Source organism: Nanorana parkeri, unplaced genomic scaffold (assembly GCF_000935625.1).
Source record: "Nanorana parkeri isolate BGI_ZX_2015 unplaced genomic scaffold, ASM93562v1 scaffold1854, whole genome shotgun sequence".
NCBI lineage: Eukaryota > Metazoa > Chordata > Amphibia > Anura > Dicroglossidae > Nanorana > Nanorana parkeri.
In genome coordinates, this window is record NW_017308122.1 from 16,773 (window position 1) to 37,519 (window position 20,747).

Genomic DNA, 20,747 nt, shown 5'->3' on the forward strand with positions numbered 1-20,747 from the left:
TAGATCATTCCTATTCATTTATAACTGGGATATAGTAAGCACACTAGGTCCAGTTATTTACAGACGCTCACCGTTCAGCTGATTGGTGAGTGTTTGTATACCCGCTCTCATTCCTGAATCGGCTGTCACAGGAGGGGACTGGCACCGCTCTCCATCCTGACACAGGCGGCAGAACTGGGAGGTGTGGGAGAACACCACCTCCTGTGACAGATCGCAGCTGTCACCGCCCCGGACCGCTCTCCATCCTGACACAGGAGGCCAAGACGGGAGGAGAGCTCAGCCTCCTGCAACAATGACAGCTGTCACCGCTCTCCATTCTAAAAGCTTCTCCCCTCCCCGCTGGGCACCGGCGCTGCATCTAAAGGCTCATAGACCGGCGCCCAGCGGGGCGGACAGAAGCTGGGATACACTGAATTTTCTGCTGCATTTTCAGGCCGTCATGGCACTTTCAGCGAATGGCCGAAAGTGCTATTTTTGGCAGCACAAATTTCGGTGCATCACAACGTTCCCCGTCATCTAGGAGTTTGACTTTTCCAGCAATAGTCAGAATTTTCATAACATTTCAGCTGCCTATCTTTGGATCTTCTGACCATTTTGAAATGTGCATTTTACTGAAGGTAGGCATTGCTTAAATATTTTGTCAGACACATTACCTAAGTTTAGTTGAACCAAGATAAAAAAAGAAATCAAACATACAATTTACTTTGAATTCCAACCTTTATTCCCCTCCTTCAGGACCCAATCTCCACAAACACTCAGCATTAAATAAATATGTGCACATTGCATGTCCAGTCTTTCATAACAGTATCCTCAGCCTGGAAATGCTGCGCCGGCTTGATCAGAGATAGTATGTTGTGGACACTCAAGGGGCTAGACAATAGTCTATAGACCATATAGCTGCCCTGGCCCAAGGATCCTCTGGCTGTGGTCTCCATGGCGTAGTTATTATTTATTAAGAGACATTGATTGCATTCCTTTGGCTGCTGCTCCCGTTCCATCTTTTACTGTAAAATAAATGTAACTATTAATGTAAACGCATTAATAAACAGACTCTTTCTGCTACTGTCTGCAGAGGCGTTGCAAAATAATACAAGTTGAGTTGTGATCATTAGACTCTTTCATAACTGCATCTTCCTATGAAAAGTTCCTCAGGCAGTCAGAAAATCTCTAACTTGTTTGAAAGTCTCCCTGTGACATGCCTCCGATTCTCCATTCTTCTTTGGAGACGATTAAATAATCCCAAGTTCCCTGCGTTCCAAGATGGACAAACATCTTATTGTTGGAGTTATCAGCATGGCACCATTTTGGTTGAATGTTAGTGAATCTGGACCAATTTGCTACTCTGTGAAAGGCAGCCAAAACAAAACCAAAAAAACTACAAATGAACGTAATCTCACAATAAACCCCACAATTAAATTAGATCATTCATTATTCCAAAAAAAAAAAAAAAAAAATGAATGAAATGGTTATGTTCTACTCATGACTTTCCTCCTGTAGGTTAGAAACTTATTAGTTCTCATTAGTCAATATAGTCACACTCTCCTCTTTCTTTCTTCCCCTCAGTTTTTAAACACAAGGTTCAACTCACATAAAACTGACTGAGAAGCATGAGTGCAAATGAAGGAAATTTACTCACATTTCTTTTCGTCCTCCTTCTTTTTTACTGCTTCTTCCCTCTGTTTCCGAATGATTGCTAGGCGGGCCAGGTCAGCCTTTGCTTGGTCTGTTTTTCCTGCTAAATGCATTTTCATATAACGTTCTTTTGCCTTCTGTTTCTCTATTTCCTCCCTGTTGAGCAAAACAGTCATACAATTAAAGCAGAACAGTTAAACACCAGCCATATAAAGGGCATGCACACAGTCATGATGGAGTTGGATTATGGTGTGCAGTATGCATAAATGCAGAGGAAAACATACCTAGCTCAGTCATATGCACATACCCCACCAAAACATGAACACTTTTTAGAGTGAGCGTGTGCTTTGTCCATGCAGGGCAAAGCAATAGGTTAGCTATTATGCAACCTTACTTTCCTTTCTCTCTCCCACCACTTCATTCAGCTGTTCTCGGCCCTTTGCACACTTAGCTCAAGAACTCTAATTAGCCCTCCTAGTTCATATCCTGGACTAAAAAATAAGTGCCTATGTTAGGGAAATGAAAGAATGGGAAGGTTTAAGTAGTTCAACAAAAGACTGGGCAGATCAGCCCATAACAGGACTTAAAGGAGAACTATGGGGTCAGGGCTTTTCCCCATAGTTCTCCTTAGGGTAACGGGAGGATACAAACTAGCGTCCTCTCGTTACTCTAAGCTCAGTATACTGCGAGCTACAGCTTGCGGTATACTGAGACGCCGCAGCCGGAGCGGATCCCGACATCGATGTCGAGATCCGCCCAGCTGCGTGCGTGATAGCTGGCTCTGCCTATCTAGAGGAAGAGCCAGCTGTACCCGCTCCCTCCCGATCCGCCAGTCAGCGCTGGCGGATCGGAGCGGGGAGGGGGGAATCCAGCCCCTCCCCTGTCACGGCATAGAGCCGCGCTGACGGCGTTCGAGAGGTGGGCGAACGCCGGTATATGTTTGCTCACCTCCCGATCTACTGAGCCGACCTGTGACAGTCTCATTGTCACAGGTCGGCTAGAACTATGAGGTGAGTGAAAAGCACTCACCTCATAGTTCTCCTTTAAAAGCTAAGTGTATTGCTGGCAGTTGAACAGGTAATTCTGTACTAGCAAGGTTTTACAGGAGATATAATATGGGAAGATGTGCAGGCTGCAGACATATACTGCATAGTTATTTTTATTGATTTTGCCATGACATACACTTGAAAAATAGTTCCCTGGATATCATTTTAAGTTAACCATTTGAATACTAAAGAATTAACCTCCTTATAATACATCAGCAGCACAGAGAAAAAGGTTGGGAATATTACAACCAATGGTGAAGTGATTTAGTGGACAGTATGTGCAGGGGAAGAGTGCAAAGGCTGTCACAGCAGGCAGTATGTGCAGGGGAGGAGGGTATGACAGTACATCCAATACTTAGGAGAGGTGGTGTGGAAATAAATTGATGACCACATACACTGGACACTGTACAAACTGGATGTGTAAGACATAGGGGGAAAGGAATGGGGAGGGTAGGATGACGGGACATACTTTTGATAGTATTTATTACTTAGCAATTTTGTTTTGTTTATTGAGGTGACGGAGTGGTAGAGGGGAAGGGGTAGCTGCTCAGTTGCTATGTTCAGCTTATGTCAACCTTTACATAGTTAATTCCCAAACCTAGTTTAAGATGATTGTTTTGCATGCTGGTGTGAATTTTTTTCTTGATGTTTTACGTGGGAGATGAGGCCTCTTAATTTCACTGACTGTGGATTTAGTCGGTATAAAGCATCTAGCGGCATTCAGTAGGCGAATCAATGGGGAGTTTTGTACTGTGCTGTGTGCAGTGGATAAGGATGGCGAAGTTAGTTTGCTGGGTTGTTGCTTAAGGTAATCCCTGTAAGTTATCTGACCAATTTCTTTATTTCTCCCCTATACGTTTGTAACATCAGGCATAACCAAAAGAGATGCCGTAATGTTCCTTCAGACTGGATACTTATCCAGCACACTAGAGACGCTTTATAGAACATTTTGTCTTGAACAGTCACTGGAACTCTATACCATCAAGTCTATAATTTGTTTCTGGATTCCTGGAGTCTGCTGGAGATGGAAGAAGATGTGTGCAAAATAAAGCATGTAGACTTGTTCTGACGTACGTTTGGTCAAGCTTTTCTTCCCATTTACTTTACTCGCCTCTCTCTCCTCTGCTCCAGCTTGTGGAATGTCTCTGTGTCTTCACCTATAATGCAGGTCTATGGAATCTGCAGTAGGCTTGATGACATCGGCGGTCCTTAGTTAAGGGAAGAAGATGCTGCAGGACTGGTCTAGTAGTCCAAGGGGAGCAGGGATCAAGTACATTAAATAGCTTTTTTCCCCCTGTTCCCTAGGCATTAACAGGCACCTCAAACCTAGGTGACAACGTTTTGGTGCACTTTTTTTTGCATTTTTAAACACCCGGTTTATGTCCATAAATCAAGTCGCACATTTGTGTGCTCATCGATGTTAATGGGCAGATAAGTGTTTGGCAAAAACGCAGCAAACGCGCATTTTCAAGCGTTTCCTATTGAGTCTGTGGGGCCAAAACGAGTTGTAATATGCCAAAAAAAAAAAAGCTCATGCAATTTTTCCAGAGACGGGCGTTTTGCTTACCGTGACAAAACGCTCAGATGTGAACAGAGCCTTAGAAATGAATGGGATTTTTTCGGAGCATATTTTTTGAGTGTTTTTTAGGGCAGAAAAAGTGCTACAAAACGCTCAGTGTGCACCAGGCCTTAATCCTTGTAGTGCAGTGGCAGCCCCCCTGCAAGTACAGTTTTTTGGTTTACCCGGAGAGGTAAGGAAGTGTCAGGTCTGCATGGCCTGCTATCTTGGCAAGGGTGGCACAAACTTTAATTGTATGTCTGATATAGTTTTTGGTCCATCCATAGAGAGGAAATTATAAACTCTGAAAATGCGGCTATGCAAGAAGGGTCTAAAATGTTAGTCCTGTATGTTGGGAGAAAAGCTGGTTTTGCTATTACTGGTGTCATCAGTGACATGTGTGGATCTGATAAGGGGAGAGAGTTAGTTTTTGCCCAGACCTTAAAAGTTGTGCATGTCAGGGAGTGGTAGGAGAGATGTCTTTGTGGGCACACGAAAGAGATGGGAGGAAAATGGGAGGCAATTCCTGTTCCAGATCTACCAAAAACTTGACTGAGTTTGGGTTAAAAAAATGCAAAGCCTCCCCCACTATACAGGAGTAAGATTGTGCTAGATATTGCTGGGGTCTTAGAAGACCATAAGAATCAAGTAAACAGGGGCAAATACAGGTATTTAGGTTTTTTTAATTTTTAATGCTTCTTTAACCACCTTCCGTCCATGGCCGTTTGTGAACGGCCGGACGGAAGTCTGCTCAGAGCGGGTGGGCGTCTTAAGACGTCCTGCCCCTCCCCCCCCTCTCGTGCGCGCGCTGAGCGCCGCACACGAGAGGGAAAACTGTTAGCATGTAAACAGCCAGCGATGGCTGTTTACATACAAGCGATCAGGCGTCTCTAGAGACGCCCGATTGCTTGCACGATCTGCGGGTGTGCGCAATCGGTTTCAGTTTCGGCCTGGCAATTTATTTTTATTTCGGTTTCGTTTCGGTTTTAAAATTTCCGTTTCAGTGCACCTCTATACACAAATCATACACACATAAGCGCAACAAAATCATTTTCATTTGTTATTGGTTAAATATTTACTCTAGTGCCAGCATCTATGCTTTCTCAGGCGAGAACTAGGAGTGTGTAAATTCATTGTATTTATTTAGCTTGATATATATGCGACACTGGTTAGAGGACAATTGGGGAATGCCATTGCTTAAAGTATAGGTCCAGGATTTTTAAGAAAAAAATAATAATAATAACCCTTGCAGTGAGGTTACCCCTGCACAGCAAGGGTTAACTGCTTATTTTTCTGTAGGAGCAAAAATAAAGAAGAAATACTGGGGAGGAGAAGCTGTGGGAACCGGTCTAGCAGCCAGATAAGGATCAGGTGAGTATTTATTCTTTATTTTCTTTCTCCTAGACAAAATGAGCCGGTAACCCTAGCAGTGTGGGGATAGCCCCCAGTGCAGGAGTTAGTTTTTAAAATCCTGGAATTCCACTTTAAATTGGCTTCTTTCAGGGATTTTGCTAAATGTTTTTCAGATTTGTTTTTACGTATTCAAAAATCAATTGTCTAGTGTAAAGCATTTTGTTTTTTTCTTGCCAAGGAGTGAGGTGTATAATTGATCTCGCAGGATTTTCAGATCTGCTGCCTGGGAGATCGCCAGGGTTTTCTTACAGGTAGTTTCTAGATTTTGCATTTAGTTTACGAGGGAGAGTAATGTAGCATTTATGTAATCACAATTGTTATCAGGGTTTAAAATATGACACATTTATAGGTTTCTAACATAAGACATATGGTGTGTGTGTGTCTGTGTGTCTGTGTGTGTGTGTGTCTGTGTGTCTTTGATTCATCTTGTTCTTAGGAGTACCTGTACCCCTGTATATTACCATCTCTCCGGAAATCGTCCAAAAGCTTCTTGAATGATTCCACACTATTAGCTGAAATCACTGCTTGTTGCAACGAGTTCCAGATGCTAACCGCTCTAACTGAGAAGAACTCCCTTGTGTTTGAATTTTTTTTTTTCTACCAGTTTTAGGTGGTGGCCTCTAGTCTTCATTACGGAATTAATCTTAAAAACTTTGTTGCTAATGTCGCTATGACTATGGAACATTTTGTACATGAAAATCATGTCCCCCCTTAATCTCCTTACTTCCAGCGTGAACATATTTACATTTAGTAGCCTTGTCTCATAGCTCTTGTCCCCCATCCCTTTGATGAGTTTGGTTGCCCTCCGCTGGACTCCCTCCAGCTCAAGGACATCCCTTCTGTGCACCGGTGCCCAAAACTGCACCGCATACTCCAGGTGAGGCCAAACTATTGATGTGTAGAGTGGCAAAATTATAGACTTATCCCTGCAAAACATTCCCTTCTTGATGCAGGACAGGATTCTGCTTGCTTTGCTTACAGCAACCTGGCACTGTAATCTATTATTCAGTTTATGGTCTACAATGACCCCCAAATCTTTCTCCATTTCAGACTTCCCTAGCGGCATACCCATAATTGTATAACCCATTTGCTTATTTTTTATCCCAAAGTGCATAACTTTGCATTTATTGACATTGAACCTCATCTGCCACATAGTTGCCCACTCCCCTATTTTTCCAGGTCCTCCTGCAATGTTACACTATCTTGGTCCGTTTCTATTACCCTCCCAATTTTGGTATCGTCAGCAAGCACTGAGATATCGCTGTGTACTCCGTCCCCAATGTCGTTAATAAACAGGTTGAATAGCATGGGTCCCAACACAGATCCCTGAGGCACACCGCTAATGACACTAGCCCAGTCTGAAAGGGCGCCATTTATTGATACTCTCAGTACCCGTTCCTTTAGCCAGTTCTCTATCCATGTACACACCCTTCCATCTATGCCAGTAGACCTCAGCTTGTATAGTAAGCGTTTATGAGGTACCGTATCAAAAGCCTTAGCGAAATCCAGATATACCACATCCACAGACCTCCCTCCATCCAGATCTCTACTTACCCCCTCGTAAAAAGTCTGTAGGTTAGTCTGACAGGAACGGTCTTTCCTAAACCCATGCTGATTGTCATTAACTATACCATTATCCCGAACAAATTCTCGAAATAGTCTTTAATCATTCCCTCTAACAGTTTACAAACTACCGATGTAAGACTAACTGGCCTGTAATTCCCAGGCTGGCATCTTGCCCCCTTTTTGAAAATTGGAACTACCGCAGCCCTTCGATGTTGGCAGAAAAGAAATATGTCAGCTCTGTAAGATCACAGTCTTAATTTGGTCCTCTTGCATTAGACTCTAATTCAAATAAGGTTTCACATATGTCCCCTTGTTCACTGCATCTTGAAGCCCCCTAATCACCAGAATTGAACAATGAATACTGAGACAAACGCATAACCTCTCAGAGCTTAGCTGTGATCTCAATTTGTTGGCAAAATGATAAAAAGTACAACTGATGCCTTCAGCTGGATATTTTTAAATACTATTGTTTAGGATTCCAGACTAAAATCTTGGCTTCAATCGAAATAACCTGGCAAGGGATTGGTAACACAGAAGCCGATTATTTGGAAAACAGGTTTGGTATATTTTGTGTAACGTAGGGCAAGATAGGCTTGCAGGAGATGGATCATTGTTCCATCAGTCTACTGGTCTGGAGCACCATGGGCGTCTCATGATTTCTTCCTTCATGCTGCAAAAATGTACTCTGCAGTGGATGCTCCATGCAATATTTGCTAGGCCCAAATAACCAATGTATGCAATCCCATTCTGCTTTGCCTATAATGCGATTCAAGACACCATAACCGTAGTCCTCAATTCCTTTCCGATTAAGCCCTCAGGGATGCTACGTAGACCAATAGTATTGCGACATCTATGGTCTCTTCTGTCTCCCACATTAGGGCTGTTATGCTTGCCTCTTTGGGATCAATGGTATCAGGGTCAACATCTTAGTTTTGGCATGGGTCCTCCGATCGCTATAACCACTTTACAGATCTGTGTAATCAGTTTCTTGCAATTATTGCCCAGCTTGCTACTGAATTTCACCATCCAATCAGTGGCACTACAGTAGATAGGTACTTGTCATCTTAACTGGCTTTCTAAGGCCAACAGAAGACAGGAGTATGTAAACTCATATTGAATGCAAATGTGATTGTAATTTTAAGTAAACCTCAGGATAGAAAAATAAAAGCTGATGTTGCTGGCTTGATATAAAAAGGTACAAGCCCCTTTTCTCACAGCTTCCTTGAAATAAGACATTTACCCATGCATGACTATAATAAGCATTAGGTTGAAGTTACCTTTCTCTTCGTGACAGTTCCTTTGGACCTTCCAGATCAAGCTGGGTAACCTTTTTAGATGCCTGTGCTGCTCGATTGGGATTCTCTATGTCAATCAGGCCTTCGACTCCTTTACGCTTTGCCTAAAAGAAGATAAATCTCTTTGAATAAAAGTTACTTTGCATTAAACATTCTGACAGTAGCAAGGCAGCTGTAAAACAAAAAGTGCAGCTATGCAATATAGTTGACTTATGGTTTACAATTACTAATTTAATATAACTGCGAAAGGCAATACACTATATTGCCAAAAGTATTGGGACACCCCTCCAAATCATTGGATTCAGTTGTCCCATCACCTCCATGGCCACAGGTGTATAAAATCAAGCACCTAGACATGCAGACTGCTTCTACAAACATTTGTGAAAGAACGGGTCGCGCTCAGTGAATTCAAGCGTGGTAACGTGATAGGTTGCCACCTGTGCAAGTCCATCCGTGAAATTTCCTTGCTACTAAATATTCCACGGTCAACTGTTAGTGGGATTATAACAAAGTGGAAGCAACAGCAACTCAGCCACGAAGTGGTAGGCCACGTAAAATGACAGAGCGGGGGTCAGCTCATGCTGAAGCGCACAGAAGTCCCCAACTGTCTGCAGAGTCAATAGCTACAGACCTGCAAACTTCGTGTGGCCTTCAGATTGGCACAACAGTGCGTAGAGGGCTTTATGGAATGGGTTTCCATGGCCGAGCAGCTGCATCCAAGCCTTACATCACCAAGTGCATTGCAAAGCGTCGGATGCAGTGGTGTAAAGCATGCTGCCACTGGACTCTAGAGAAGTGGAGACGTGTTCTCTGGAGTGGCGAATCATACTTCTCTGTCTGGCAATTCGATGGACGTGCCTGGGTTTGGCGGTTGCCAGGACCCTACGGACGAAGACTCGGATGCCATTAAAGTTCATGTGCGTGTAAAGGCAGGCGTACCAATATTTTTGGCAATATAGTGGGTGTGTCTGTGTGTACATATATAATATAATTGTGAGAGATTACATGTAGAAGTTAATCTGTTCTAAAATCTTCACAATACATATAATATTTAAATCAATAAAGCATCTGGCTCAAATTCAAAGGCAGACATCCCAATACTTTTGGCACTATTGTGTATATTAAAATATCTAAATGAACACAGTATAGTGATTCTGTTATGAGTGGCTGTTTAAAGGGAAAGTATCATTTATTTTCAGTGGCTAGGTATTATTAGTTATTACAAATGTTTTATGTGACTGTTACATCCTTGCTATTTGATTTTTTTTGTTACTGTATGAGAGTTCTGCAGATTATCTGCAAGAAGTAACCCGGCATTTCATTAACGATACTTCAAGCTAACAACTGCCATTTTCAGTGGGCGGACAGATTGCAACAGTTATGTATTGCCTATATAATTAAAGCCCATCTCCATCAACCCAATCCTAAAAGGAAAAGAAAACATTTTTGTATAAAACCCGAGGGTCATGTTCATCGGGATGCTTACCTGGTAGTCGTCATCTTCATCACTCTCATCTGAACTCTGATCTTCTTTCTTCTCCTTGGTGGGGTCTTTGGCGACTCCCTCACCACCTTCCTCAAGTTCTGCTTCCTGTATAGAAAAAAAAAAAAATAACAATTGTTAAAGCAATTACATGTTTATTAAATTCCTATGAGACTTACAGGTAACAGTATTTCTGGGAATCTTCCAGGACAGCAACCCGAGAGATGATTGGTTCCTCCGTCAATTTAAAAAAAACCCTCCCACCCCCTCATCCCTCTGTTGAGATTAAAGTAGTCTACCTCCACCAGTGCATCGAGGAAGCCAACATTAGAGCTGCAACAGTTAATCGATTTAGTCGATTAAAATCGACGATTGAAAACGCTGCCAACGTTTTCGATCGTCGATTCGTCGGCTATCGATTGATTTATAGCCGTATAATCATTATACAGCGGACTGCAGAATGTCACCAGCTATAGAGGACTACAAATCCCAGCAATAATACATTATATACAGTGCAATGCAGAATAACCCCAGCTACAGAGGACTACAAATCACAGCAATAGTACATTATGGTATAATGTACTATTGCTACATTCCTCTATAGCTGCTGGTATTCTGCACTGCGCCGCTGTATAATGTACTATATTGCACACCACACTCCACACCATACTTCCACCGCGCCAAGCTTGCTCCCGTGATGGACTACAATCTCAATAGAAACTAGTAGTCCATCACTGGAGCCCTTTTTTTTTTATCCGATTAGTCGATTAATCGAACTTAATAATAGGCTAACTAATCGATTATGAAAATAATCGTTAGCTGCAGCCCTAGCCAACATCAAATACAATAACAAAAACCAAGGGTGGGAAATGGCTTGCTGTCCTGCAAGATTCCCAGTAATACCGTTACTGGTAAGTCTAACAGGAAATTTTCGACAGCAACCTGAGAGGAGAAGCAAGAAATAAACAAGCTTATCTCAGGGTGGGACTACTACCTGCAGAACTTTATTGCTGAACACTGAGCCTTATTGCTAGAAAACCTTCACTTACGGAGATAGACAAAGGTAACCTGACAAGACCCAAAAGCCGTTCTGCAGATTTGCTCCACTTCCCCTTTCCTTTCATGATTTTACAAAATCTGACAGAATGTGCCTTAAATGAAGGAGGAACCTGCGATCCTTCTTTAAAAACAAAGATGTAGTCTGTTTATATCTATCTGGCAACTTTGATCTAGACGGTCTAGCAGCTCCTTTATGGTTCGACCCTCCAAAGTCCCAAGTTCCACATAGAAGACTGAAGAGGAATCTACCACCTGCTAAAGAATGGACATTCTCTACCTTAGGGCTTAAGCCCTCGTTCACACCTGAACGTTTTGTAGCGCGTTCTACGCTCGACGAACGCTCTACAAAACGCTCAAAAATATAAATCCCATTGTATTCAATGGTCTCGTTCCCACCTTGGCGTATTTCCGCCCGTCCCTAACGCGCTACAAAACGGACCACGCCTGAAAAGGTACAGGTACTACTTTGGGCCGTTTTGTTGCGCGTTTCCATTGGGATACAGCCAAGTAGCCTTCGGAAACGTGCGACGGTCGCGCGACTTTTTTTACCGCGATTACCGCGACAGACACGCATATGCAATACGCCTAGGTGTGAACGAGACCTTAGGGTTATAGCAGAAGGAAAACAGAATAATTTCCTGGTTTCTATGAAATAAGTGGCCACCTTTAGCCAATACCTAATGTCTGGCTCAGTATCACTTCTGGGAAAAAGTGGCACTTGCTGATCAAGAGGTATATGCCCTGATAGGAAAAGGGTGTAACCCTGTCCTAAGTCTATGGACTTGAAGAAAAGCTATGCTACCTATAATGGTGTAGTCCCTTACAGAAACCCTCAGGGATGACCGTGAGTCAGCCTAAAAGGAGAAACATGTCCAAAAAAGATAAACATGAACAAAACAAAAAGAGCAGACAGGATTCAGATGAGACCAAATGCAGTCAGAGGTTACTGTACATTACACCAAGTACAGACTGCAGGGATTGATCCAAAAGGAGAACTATGAGGTGAGTGATTTTCACTCAACCTCATAGTTCGATGCCGACGTGCGACAATGAAACTGTCAGATGTCGGCTCTATAGATCGGGAAGTGAGCGAACACATACCGTCGCTTGCTCACTTCGATTATCTCCCTGCAGAGAGCGGTGACTGTCAGTCAGCGCTGACTGGAGGAACGGACGGGGGAGGGGGCGGGCACAGGTGGCTCTGCCTCTAGATAGGAAGAGCCGGCTGTCATTCACGCAGCTGGGTGGATCTCGACAGCATTGTCGGGATCCGTCTCTGCTGCAGCGGTCTTAGTATACCGCGAGCTGTAGTTCGCAATATACTGAGCTTTGGATCACGGGGGACGCTAGTATATGTCCTTCCGTGACCCTTAACCATTTGAAGACCAGGTGTTTAGACCCCCTTCCAGGCCAGGCCATTTTTCAGTATTGCGGTACTTTGACTGACGTGCGGTACTTTGACTGATGTTTATTCCGTCGGGAAACACTGTACTGAAATGAATTTTATACCATTTTTTGGGGACAGATAGAGCTTTTTTTTGGTGGTATTTAATCACCACTGCGGGTTTTATTTTTTTCTATATTTCAGAAAATTTACTGAAAATTTTGAAAAACAAAAGTGATTTTTACATTATGTTAGGAAACAATTATTATTACCCAATTTTTTGGTAAAATATAAAAGAACGGGTCACGTCGGGTAAATAGACACCAAACACTTCAAGCTTAAAAATTGCGCGCACCCGCGAAATCTCAAAAACCTACAATACCCAAAATTGACCATAGGCGACGCTTTAAAAGCTTTTACCGCTCATCAGTTTAGTGTTATCTGTGATTGATGGCCCTAAAATTATTGCTCTCAGTGCGACATTCGCAGCGATATGTAACATGTGCGGCGTAATGGGCGCAATCATCGTTTTCGCAGGTATGCGCACCTGACGCATGTTTGCATGTGTGTATGTATGGGTGGGGGCTTTTAAAATAAAATTTGTTTTTTTTTTAATTCTTTTTTATGTGTGACTTAAATTTTTTTTCCTATTTGTTTTTTTTTGTTTTTTCACTTAACTTTATTGCTATCACATAGGGGGCAAAGAAACCCCTCTATGTGATAGCAAAAGATGTCTCCAAGACCCCTAATGTCACCTAGGACCCCCCTGAAAAAGCTGATGAAGCACAGATCTGCTCCATCAGCTTCTCTCCAGCGTCTGAAGCTGGAGAGTGACGCAAGAATGCGGAAGTGATGTAATATACAAGAATGTGGAAGTGATGTAATATACATCACTTCCGCATTCTGGCAGCAGAGAGGGGACCGGAGGGAGCTCGTGTACTGGTCTCCCTCTGATCCCCTGTGACACAGGCACCATGCTGATCCCGGGATGAAGCGGATCCTGACAATTGTGCCGGGATCCGCCCAGCTGCGTGACTGACAGCTGGCTCTGCCTATCTTGAGGCAGAGCCAGCTGTACCCACCCCCTCCCCCGTCTGTTCCGCCAGTCAGCGCTGACGGATCGGAGCAGGGGGAATCCAGCCCCTCCCCTGTCACGGCAGAGAGCCGTGACCGGATCGAGAGGTGAGCGAACGCCGGTATGTGTTCGCTCACCTCCCGATCTACTCAGCCGACCTGTGACAGTCTCATTGTCACAGGTCGGCTAGAACTATGAGGCGAGTGAAAAACACTCACCTCATAGTTCTCCTTTAACCTCTAAGAGTCCAACAAAATAGGCAATTTAAGTCCTGATTGGGAGGGGGGAGTAGTGCAAGCTCCGGTCAAAACAGGTGCAAAACACGTGGAGTTGGAAAAGTAGTACAAGCTCTGGTGAAAACAGTGGCACATGTTAAGACAGATGTGATCTAAGAGGCTAAAACTGTCGCAATTGCTTTGATAAATTCCCCCCATTGTCTAGTAGTCTCTTTTACTTGGACTTATTTGAAGACATAAATATCCTTTGACTCCAATACCTTTGTTGTGGAGCTCTTATTATCCTTTCAGCTTCCATTGATTGGAGATGCCTGAAAGTCCTGTGATCCACAACATTGTCTTCCCTTCACATTAAAAACTTTGCAGTTAGTTCCTTTCTTGCTCAATCTGCATATGCCCTACTCCAGTCCCCTTTCTTTTCGTTTCGTCTATGTGTTATTAAAAATCGAGAAAAGCGTTCCCTGGCAGGGTAAATAGATTATGGGACACATCTCATCTCTGTGGTAATGATCTTTGGTCGACGTTTCCTGGTGCCACCAACTTTTTCAAACTTTGCTAGTTGTCACAGGTGGTTTTAGCATTCATGAAGTCCTTATATACAGAAAATAGCTGCTGCAATCACCCTGATCTGTATTATCTACACATACACATTTTAATATGACTTTACAGAAGTTTGAGGTACAAAAGGTGATTCAAATCTTTGTCAATAAACAATAAAATGACTTAAGGTCCAATTCAAGTGACTAAAAAAGCAAATCAAAGTAGCAAATAAGAGCAGTGGAGCTCACTTCAGTCAGATCTGTCGAGTCAAGTTTTAATGGGAAATGTCAAAGCAGCTTTGAGAATACCAGACGTTTTGGAGCTGGTCAAAATTTTAGCATAGAGAAGCTCCTTCAAATAACGATGTGAAGTTTGACTCCAATGTTGTAAGCTGACAATTAAAGCTCCTAATTTCTCCTCTTCAGCCCTGCGAGTTGAACAAGAGAAATCCACAGATTCCCCCAGTAAAGCTAAACAGTGTAGATGGAGGAATCCCCACTGCCAGCTATAGTAGTCGGCAGCCACTGCTTCAGTAGCTGCTGAATACCTGAGCAGAATGTGCATCTGATTGGATGCAGGCACTATTTGGGCAAGAAATGTTAGGACCGGCCTATTTTGGCAAAAGTCAACTGACAAAATGAAGAGATATACTGCGGAATCACAGAAACAAACTAACAGCGTGAAATGCAGACAAGAGAGAAAAACAACAGGAACCACTTATGTAGACATACCTGAGCCTTCTCATGTTCAGCTTTAATCTGAGCATCTATCTCCTCTGGACTTGTATACTGCCTCACCCGACCTTTGTGACCGCCTTTTCTTCCTGCATAAAACATGGTTGTGAGTGATAAACATGTGTAGTATAATAATGCACATAAATAAGGATCATTTATAACAGCATATAGTGTCAACACTTAGACTGGCGTTATGAAATACCCTTAAAAGGAGAATTATGAGGAGTGATTTTCACTCAGCCTCATAATCTGAGCCGACCTGTGACAATGAAACGGTCACAGGTCGGCTCAGTAGATCGGGAAGTGAGCGATCCTCCAGCACTGAGTGGCGAAACTGACGGGGGAGGGCACAGCTGGCTCTGCCTCTGGATAGGCAGAGCCAGCTGTGAATCCCGCAGTTGGGTGGATCTCGACAGCTTTGGGTCACGGGAGAACGCTAGTTTGTGTTCTCCCGTGACCCTTAGGAGAACTATGGGGAAAAGCCCTGACCCCATAGTTCTCCTTTAAACAGACAGGTATACTTTATGTGAACGGTCAATCCTTCCCTGTCCCAACCTAAACTACATTATTATTCCCTCCACTGGTGCTTACTTAGCTTAATCCCAAAGCCACGGCCTCCACTGCCGTTTACAGCCCATCCAACATAAAACTCTAACAGCAGGTCGCATCTGCCCCATAGGCTAGAATGGAGATGTATACCAATTCTCGCTATACATCCCCCCCTACAGCTCTCAGGGCAGGCAACTAGGTGCAGGGATGCTGAAATACAATATACTACAGAGTGGTGCAGCATGCACACTTTCCATGTTAGAAGCGTTAGGCTCTTATTCACTATCACGACTTTGCCTGCAAATCTGTGATTCGGTTTAATGAATCTCACAATTCACATACAATACACAACCAGACAGGTGACAACCCGATGACTTGGTTGAGCGTTGCACTTTCCAGGCCATTCACAGGACAATTACATGGCATAATCACCTTTCTCTGAAGACAGATATGCCCCAGGAATGTAGATGAAACAGAACATTTTCCATTTATTCTCCCTAACAAGACTGGCTGCCCAAAATGACAAATCCTTCAGAAACTAAATCAGCCCGTTCAAACTCCTGATCCACATGCAATGGCTGCAGCGGAGGAACCCGAATGAAAAAAAAATCTATTATTGTCTGGCCTTTTAAATAAGATTGTTTAGGCTTTTTCAGAAAGTAAAAATGTGAGCAGCAATTTTTAAACATGTGTACGTTATACTATGTAAATGGGAACATGTTTTTTTTAAGCCCGTGGAGCATGCATACGAAACACCCAAAAAGTGAACCAAAAAAGTGCATGTGAACACACAAAAAAGTGTACAGAAGGAGTGCAATCTATAGGGTCTGTCTCCCGAAGAGACAGGGCCCATCCCTGAACCCCTAGGGCGCACGGTTCCTGACGGGGACAAGGCACTCGTGTCCACCTGGCCGAAACCAGGCGGTCCCATTTCTCATGGTCCACCAAAGCCGACCACCGAGTACTCGGTTGAGGGCTCCCCCGAAGGGAGACCACCGATTCAGAGGAGGAAGGAACCTGAGGGCCACACATCCTCCCCCTAGACTTCAGGGTAGGCCCGAAGACCCACACACTCCATCCTGTGGAGTGAAAAACACATACAAAAAATAGTGAAAGGTGCACATGCAAGTGAGAAAAATAATGTAGAGTGCCAGTGTATATACAATGGCTAGGCCTTGCGGCTCGGTAAAAAAAAATGACCCCTGGTCTCAGCCAAAAGGCCTAGCCCAAGAGGTGATGTGCCTCAAAAAGCAGCAGTGTCATGCCAAAGTGACTTTTACACCAGTGTGATCCCACACCCACAGTGCTACTCGAGCACGGCTGGGTCACCACTCCAGGGGGCGTTAACACCACGGGCTTCGTGCCTTCCCAGCCCATGGCCAGACAAGGTAGATCCTTCCAAATCAGGAAGAATTGGGTCCTGCCAGATCCCAGCGCCGAGGAGTACTCCCAACCACCACTCTTACGTGAGTGGACGCTCATTCGGTTTCCTCCCATTGCCAGAGACTTTTAGGAACCCCCATCACCAGGCAGGGTACTCAGATTACAGCCATAAGGCCAGTACAGCGGCTCCTTTCCCCTACCTGCAACTGATAAGAACAGATACTACACTTAATCTTAGCCAAAAGGCAGAGAAGCGATGTAAATGGGAACATATAACATACATAAAAGTAGATGTTATCCCAATTTGACAGCAAAAGTGACAATGCCATTTAATGGCCATCTAAAATGACATGCCCATCTAAGCCTACTGTGCTCACACGGTGACAACTGTGCTGCGTGATTTAACTTGGGAATGAACAGTGTTGTCACCCTGCTGAAGTGGGAAAAAATTAATTGATCTACCTGCAGGATGAACAGGAAATACAACTAGAGCTGGCTGGCTGTTCACTGTCAGAATTTCAGCTGATTCACAGGAATGGGAACAGCGGTGGCTGCGGGCTGAACTAAAGTTAATTATCGAATATGTCGGGCTGAAAATCGTCAGCCAATCCTCTGCAGTCACTGTTCAGGTACTGTGGCAGCAGCAGGTGGCAGTTGTCAGAATACAACTGCCTGGCAGGATAGATAATCCTTCTACTCATGATGTTTAGTGTGGATGGAGGAAGCTTTTAGATGTCTTTGCTGAACAAAAACAAATCTATTAGTGCATGGCCAGCTTTAGCTACAGGGAGGGGGCACAGAAAAACAAAAACTCCAATCCACTGGCTTTAAAGGGCAATGCAGATCCAAAACACAAAGTAACATATGGTGTCAACAAGGCCCATAGACAAAAATAGTTTTCAGTTACATGAAATCGCCCCTTGTGTGGGCCAGCCTGATAGACAGATGACAATTGGAGATGTGAATGTTCCCAATCCACTCATGTGAAATCGGCCTAGTCTCTGGCTAGAAGTTTTTAGAGCACATTACACCAGTCATCGCTGTGTTTTCATGCGGCAGATCTGGCGCCATGAACTTTCTGTAGTGTTCCTGACAGCCGCCGCCTGTGTTCTCCACTCACCTGTCACAATGGCCTCTCGCATATACAACAACAATGTACACCGCGGGCTCCCCCAACCACCCATCCCGCCATTTGGAGAACAATTTGCTCACCTCCTTTCGGCATGATCGCACTAGTCAGCTCGCTGCCTCTACCTCTCCCCCCACCAACTTGATGGGCACGCGGCTCAGGGCCCCCTAACCAAGGGCAGTCCTAAGCGCCTCCAGGGGAAAAGTCATTTATCTCAGCTTTATTAACTCTCAAAAGGAATTTTTGAACTGATACACGACACTCTCTTCCTGTCAAGGGGCAAACCTAATATGAACTCTGTAATAATAACGCCAACATAACACATTATATTTGTATTTTCAGACAGGCACTGTTGTGGACAGCACGTCTGACGCAATGGTCCCCATCCTGTCGGAGCTCCAGCATACTGGAAATGTCTCATTTACGACATAAACGGGTCACACAACCAGTGCATTGCTATACGGCGGACACAGCCGATTCACGGGCCCGCCGGTGAATAATTATGACTTCGTTATTGAATCAAGGGAATTTGGGAAGGACCTCGGCTGAATGGTGATGTCATCACTCAGCGTTTACACGGAAGTGGTGAACAGCGTTTCCGGATCATAGAGCTGGCGTAGTGAGAGTCTGTGTGTGTTTCGCTGGTTTCAGGTAATGTGGTTTTTCTGTAAATACATCGTGTCATGGTACCTGTAGTCTTGTCCGCCATGTAGGCTATTGACTGGGATTACAGTACATATCAGTGTCTGATACAATCGAACATGTATAGTTAGTCTATAGATGTGTGGTGCACTTTAAAATACAAGTCAGTATATGCTACAGACGAATGACTAGGAGTTGTACAGTGATAGAAAACAATGGTCAGCTGCGTGCCTCATTCACACCACAATGGAGATATACATTGCGCAGAGTTGTGTTAAAATGCAGCGTGTATGCATTTTGATGCAATGGACATGAATTAATGCATGTAATGCAATACACAGCAACTGAAGGAAAGAAAATGATTTTGCCCCTATCCAGGAAAGAGGACTAAAAAATGCTTGACAACGGATGGCATTAAAACACATGCCAATGTGCCTAAAAATACAACCTGCATGAACGAGCCCGGTCACACCACACTTAATAACTCAACCACAGTGCATTGACAATGTGTATTCTTTAACCACTTGCTGACCGGGGTGTTTATACCCCCTTCCTGGCCAGGCCATTTTTCAGTATTCAGCGCTGCGGTACTTTGACTGACATTTATTCCGCCATGCAACGCTGTACTGAAATTCATTTTATACCATTTTTTGGGGACGCATAGAGCTTTCTTTTGGTGGTGTTTAATCACCACTGGGGTTTTTATTTTTTTTACTATATAATGAAAAAAGTGCCGAAAAGTTTTTTAAAAAAACCTGTTCTCCCTACGTTATGTTATAAAACATTTATTCCCCAATTTTTTGGTAAAATATAAGACGGTGTCACGTCGGGTAAATGGACACCAAACATGTCAAGCCTTAAAATTGCACGCACCCGTTAAATCGCAAAAAACAACCATACTCAAAATTGACCATAGCCGACGCTTTAAAGATTTTACTGCTCATCAGTTTAGTGTTATCAGTGATTGATGGCCCTAGAATTATTGCTCTCATTCCAACGTTCGCGGCGATATGTAACATGTGCGGCGCAATGGGTGTAATCGGCGTTTTCGCACGTAGGCGGGCCTGACGCATGTTTGCATGTGAGGGCGGGGGACTTCAATTTTTTTTTATTATTGCTTTGATATGTGATTTTGAATTTTTTTATAACTTAAATTTGTTAAACTTTTTTCTTTTTTTTTTTTCACTGATCTTTATTGCTATCACATAGGGAGCAAACAAGCTCCCTATGTGATGGCCAATTTGCATTGACAGGTCCTCTTTATGGAGACATCAGGGGTCTTTAAGACCCCTAATGTCACCTTGGGACCCCCAGAGAAGCTGATGAAGCAGAGACCTGCTTCACCAGCTTCTCTCCGGTTTCTGTACCGGAGAGTGACAGAGGAATGCAGGCAGTGATGTAATACACATCACTGCCTGCATTCAGGAGAGGATATCAAACAGAGCTCGAGTACTGAGCTCCGTTTGATCTCCGGTGCTGGTCCCGGTCTGCTGTGCTGGTCCCTGGCTCACACTGGGAACAGCGGAGCCCGGGATCACCAGCAGCGGCGACGGAGGGGGGCATGCACACCTGACCGCATATTACAAGCGATCGGCCGTCTCTACAGACGCCCGAATGCTTGTATGTAAACAGCCATCGCTGGCTGTTTACATTCAAAGCCGGTTTCCCGCTCGTGCCCGCCGCCTAACGGCGGGGACGGGATGGGACGTTTAAAAACACCCACCCGCCCTCAAGAAGCCGCTGTCCGGCCGTTTAATTACAACGGCTGGACAGCAGGTGGTTAAACTAGTATTAAGCTCTCAAATGATTTGCACTAATGAATCCAAAATATTTATTTACATCTTTCCCCAAGTACTTACAATTATCATGGTTTCAAACAGCTTACTCCAGCTCCCTCAGCTCAGCCTCCCTGAACTTCCTGTCCAGTACAAGTAGCATGCACTGGAGGTAGCATGTTGGATTAGCTAGCAGATTGGTTAGATGTCTTTTTCTATGGATTTTAAGGAGGGGGGGGGGGGGCTTT

General features: G+C 44.0%; 2 protein-coding genes across 6 annotated transcripts in view; one reads left to right on the top strand and one right to left on the bottom strand.

Moving 5' to 3' along the window:
- Positions 1-698: 698 nt before the first annotated feature.
- Positions 699-18,272, bottom strand: PDAP1 (PDGFA associated protein 1). 2 transcript variants are annotated; one of them, XM_018571846.1, is made up of 6 exons: positions 18,166-18,272; positions 15,019-15,110; positions 9,997-10,101; positions 8,493-8,614; positions 1,637-1,788; positions 699-998 (listed from the first exon to the last, which is right to left on the bottom strand). In XM_018571846.1, the coding sequence occupies exons 1-6, from the start codon at positions 18,176-18,178 to the stop codon at positions 946-948; spliced, it is 537 nt and encodes a 178-aa protein (XP_018427348.1). In that variant the 5' UTR covers positions 18,179-18,272; the 3' UTR covers positions 699-945. The 2 variants fall into 2 exon arrangements, with proteins under 2 accessions (XP_018427348.1, XP_018427347.1); XM_018571845.1 differs by having other exon boundaries at positions 699-1,004.
- The window catches only part of BUD31 (BUD31 homolog), a 27,054-nt gene continuing 9,727 nt past the window's right edge, over positions 3,421-20,747 (top strand). For 2 of the 4 annotated variants that reach the window (XM_018571849.1, XM_018571847.1), the window contains exon 1: positions 17,582-17,587. The gene's annotated coding sequence lies outside the window, so the exon portion shown is untranslated. Of the gene's footprint in view, positions 3,443-11,806; positions 11,810-17,581; positions 17,588-18,721; positions 18,739-20,747 lie in introns of those variants that run through there. The other 2 variants (XM_018571850.1, XM_018571848.1) reach the window with 2 other exon arrangements.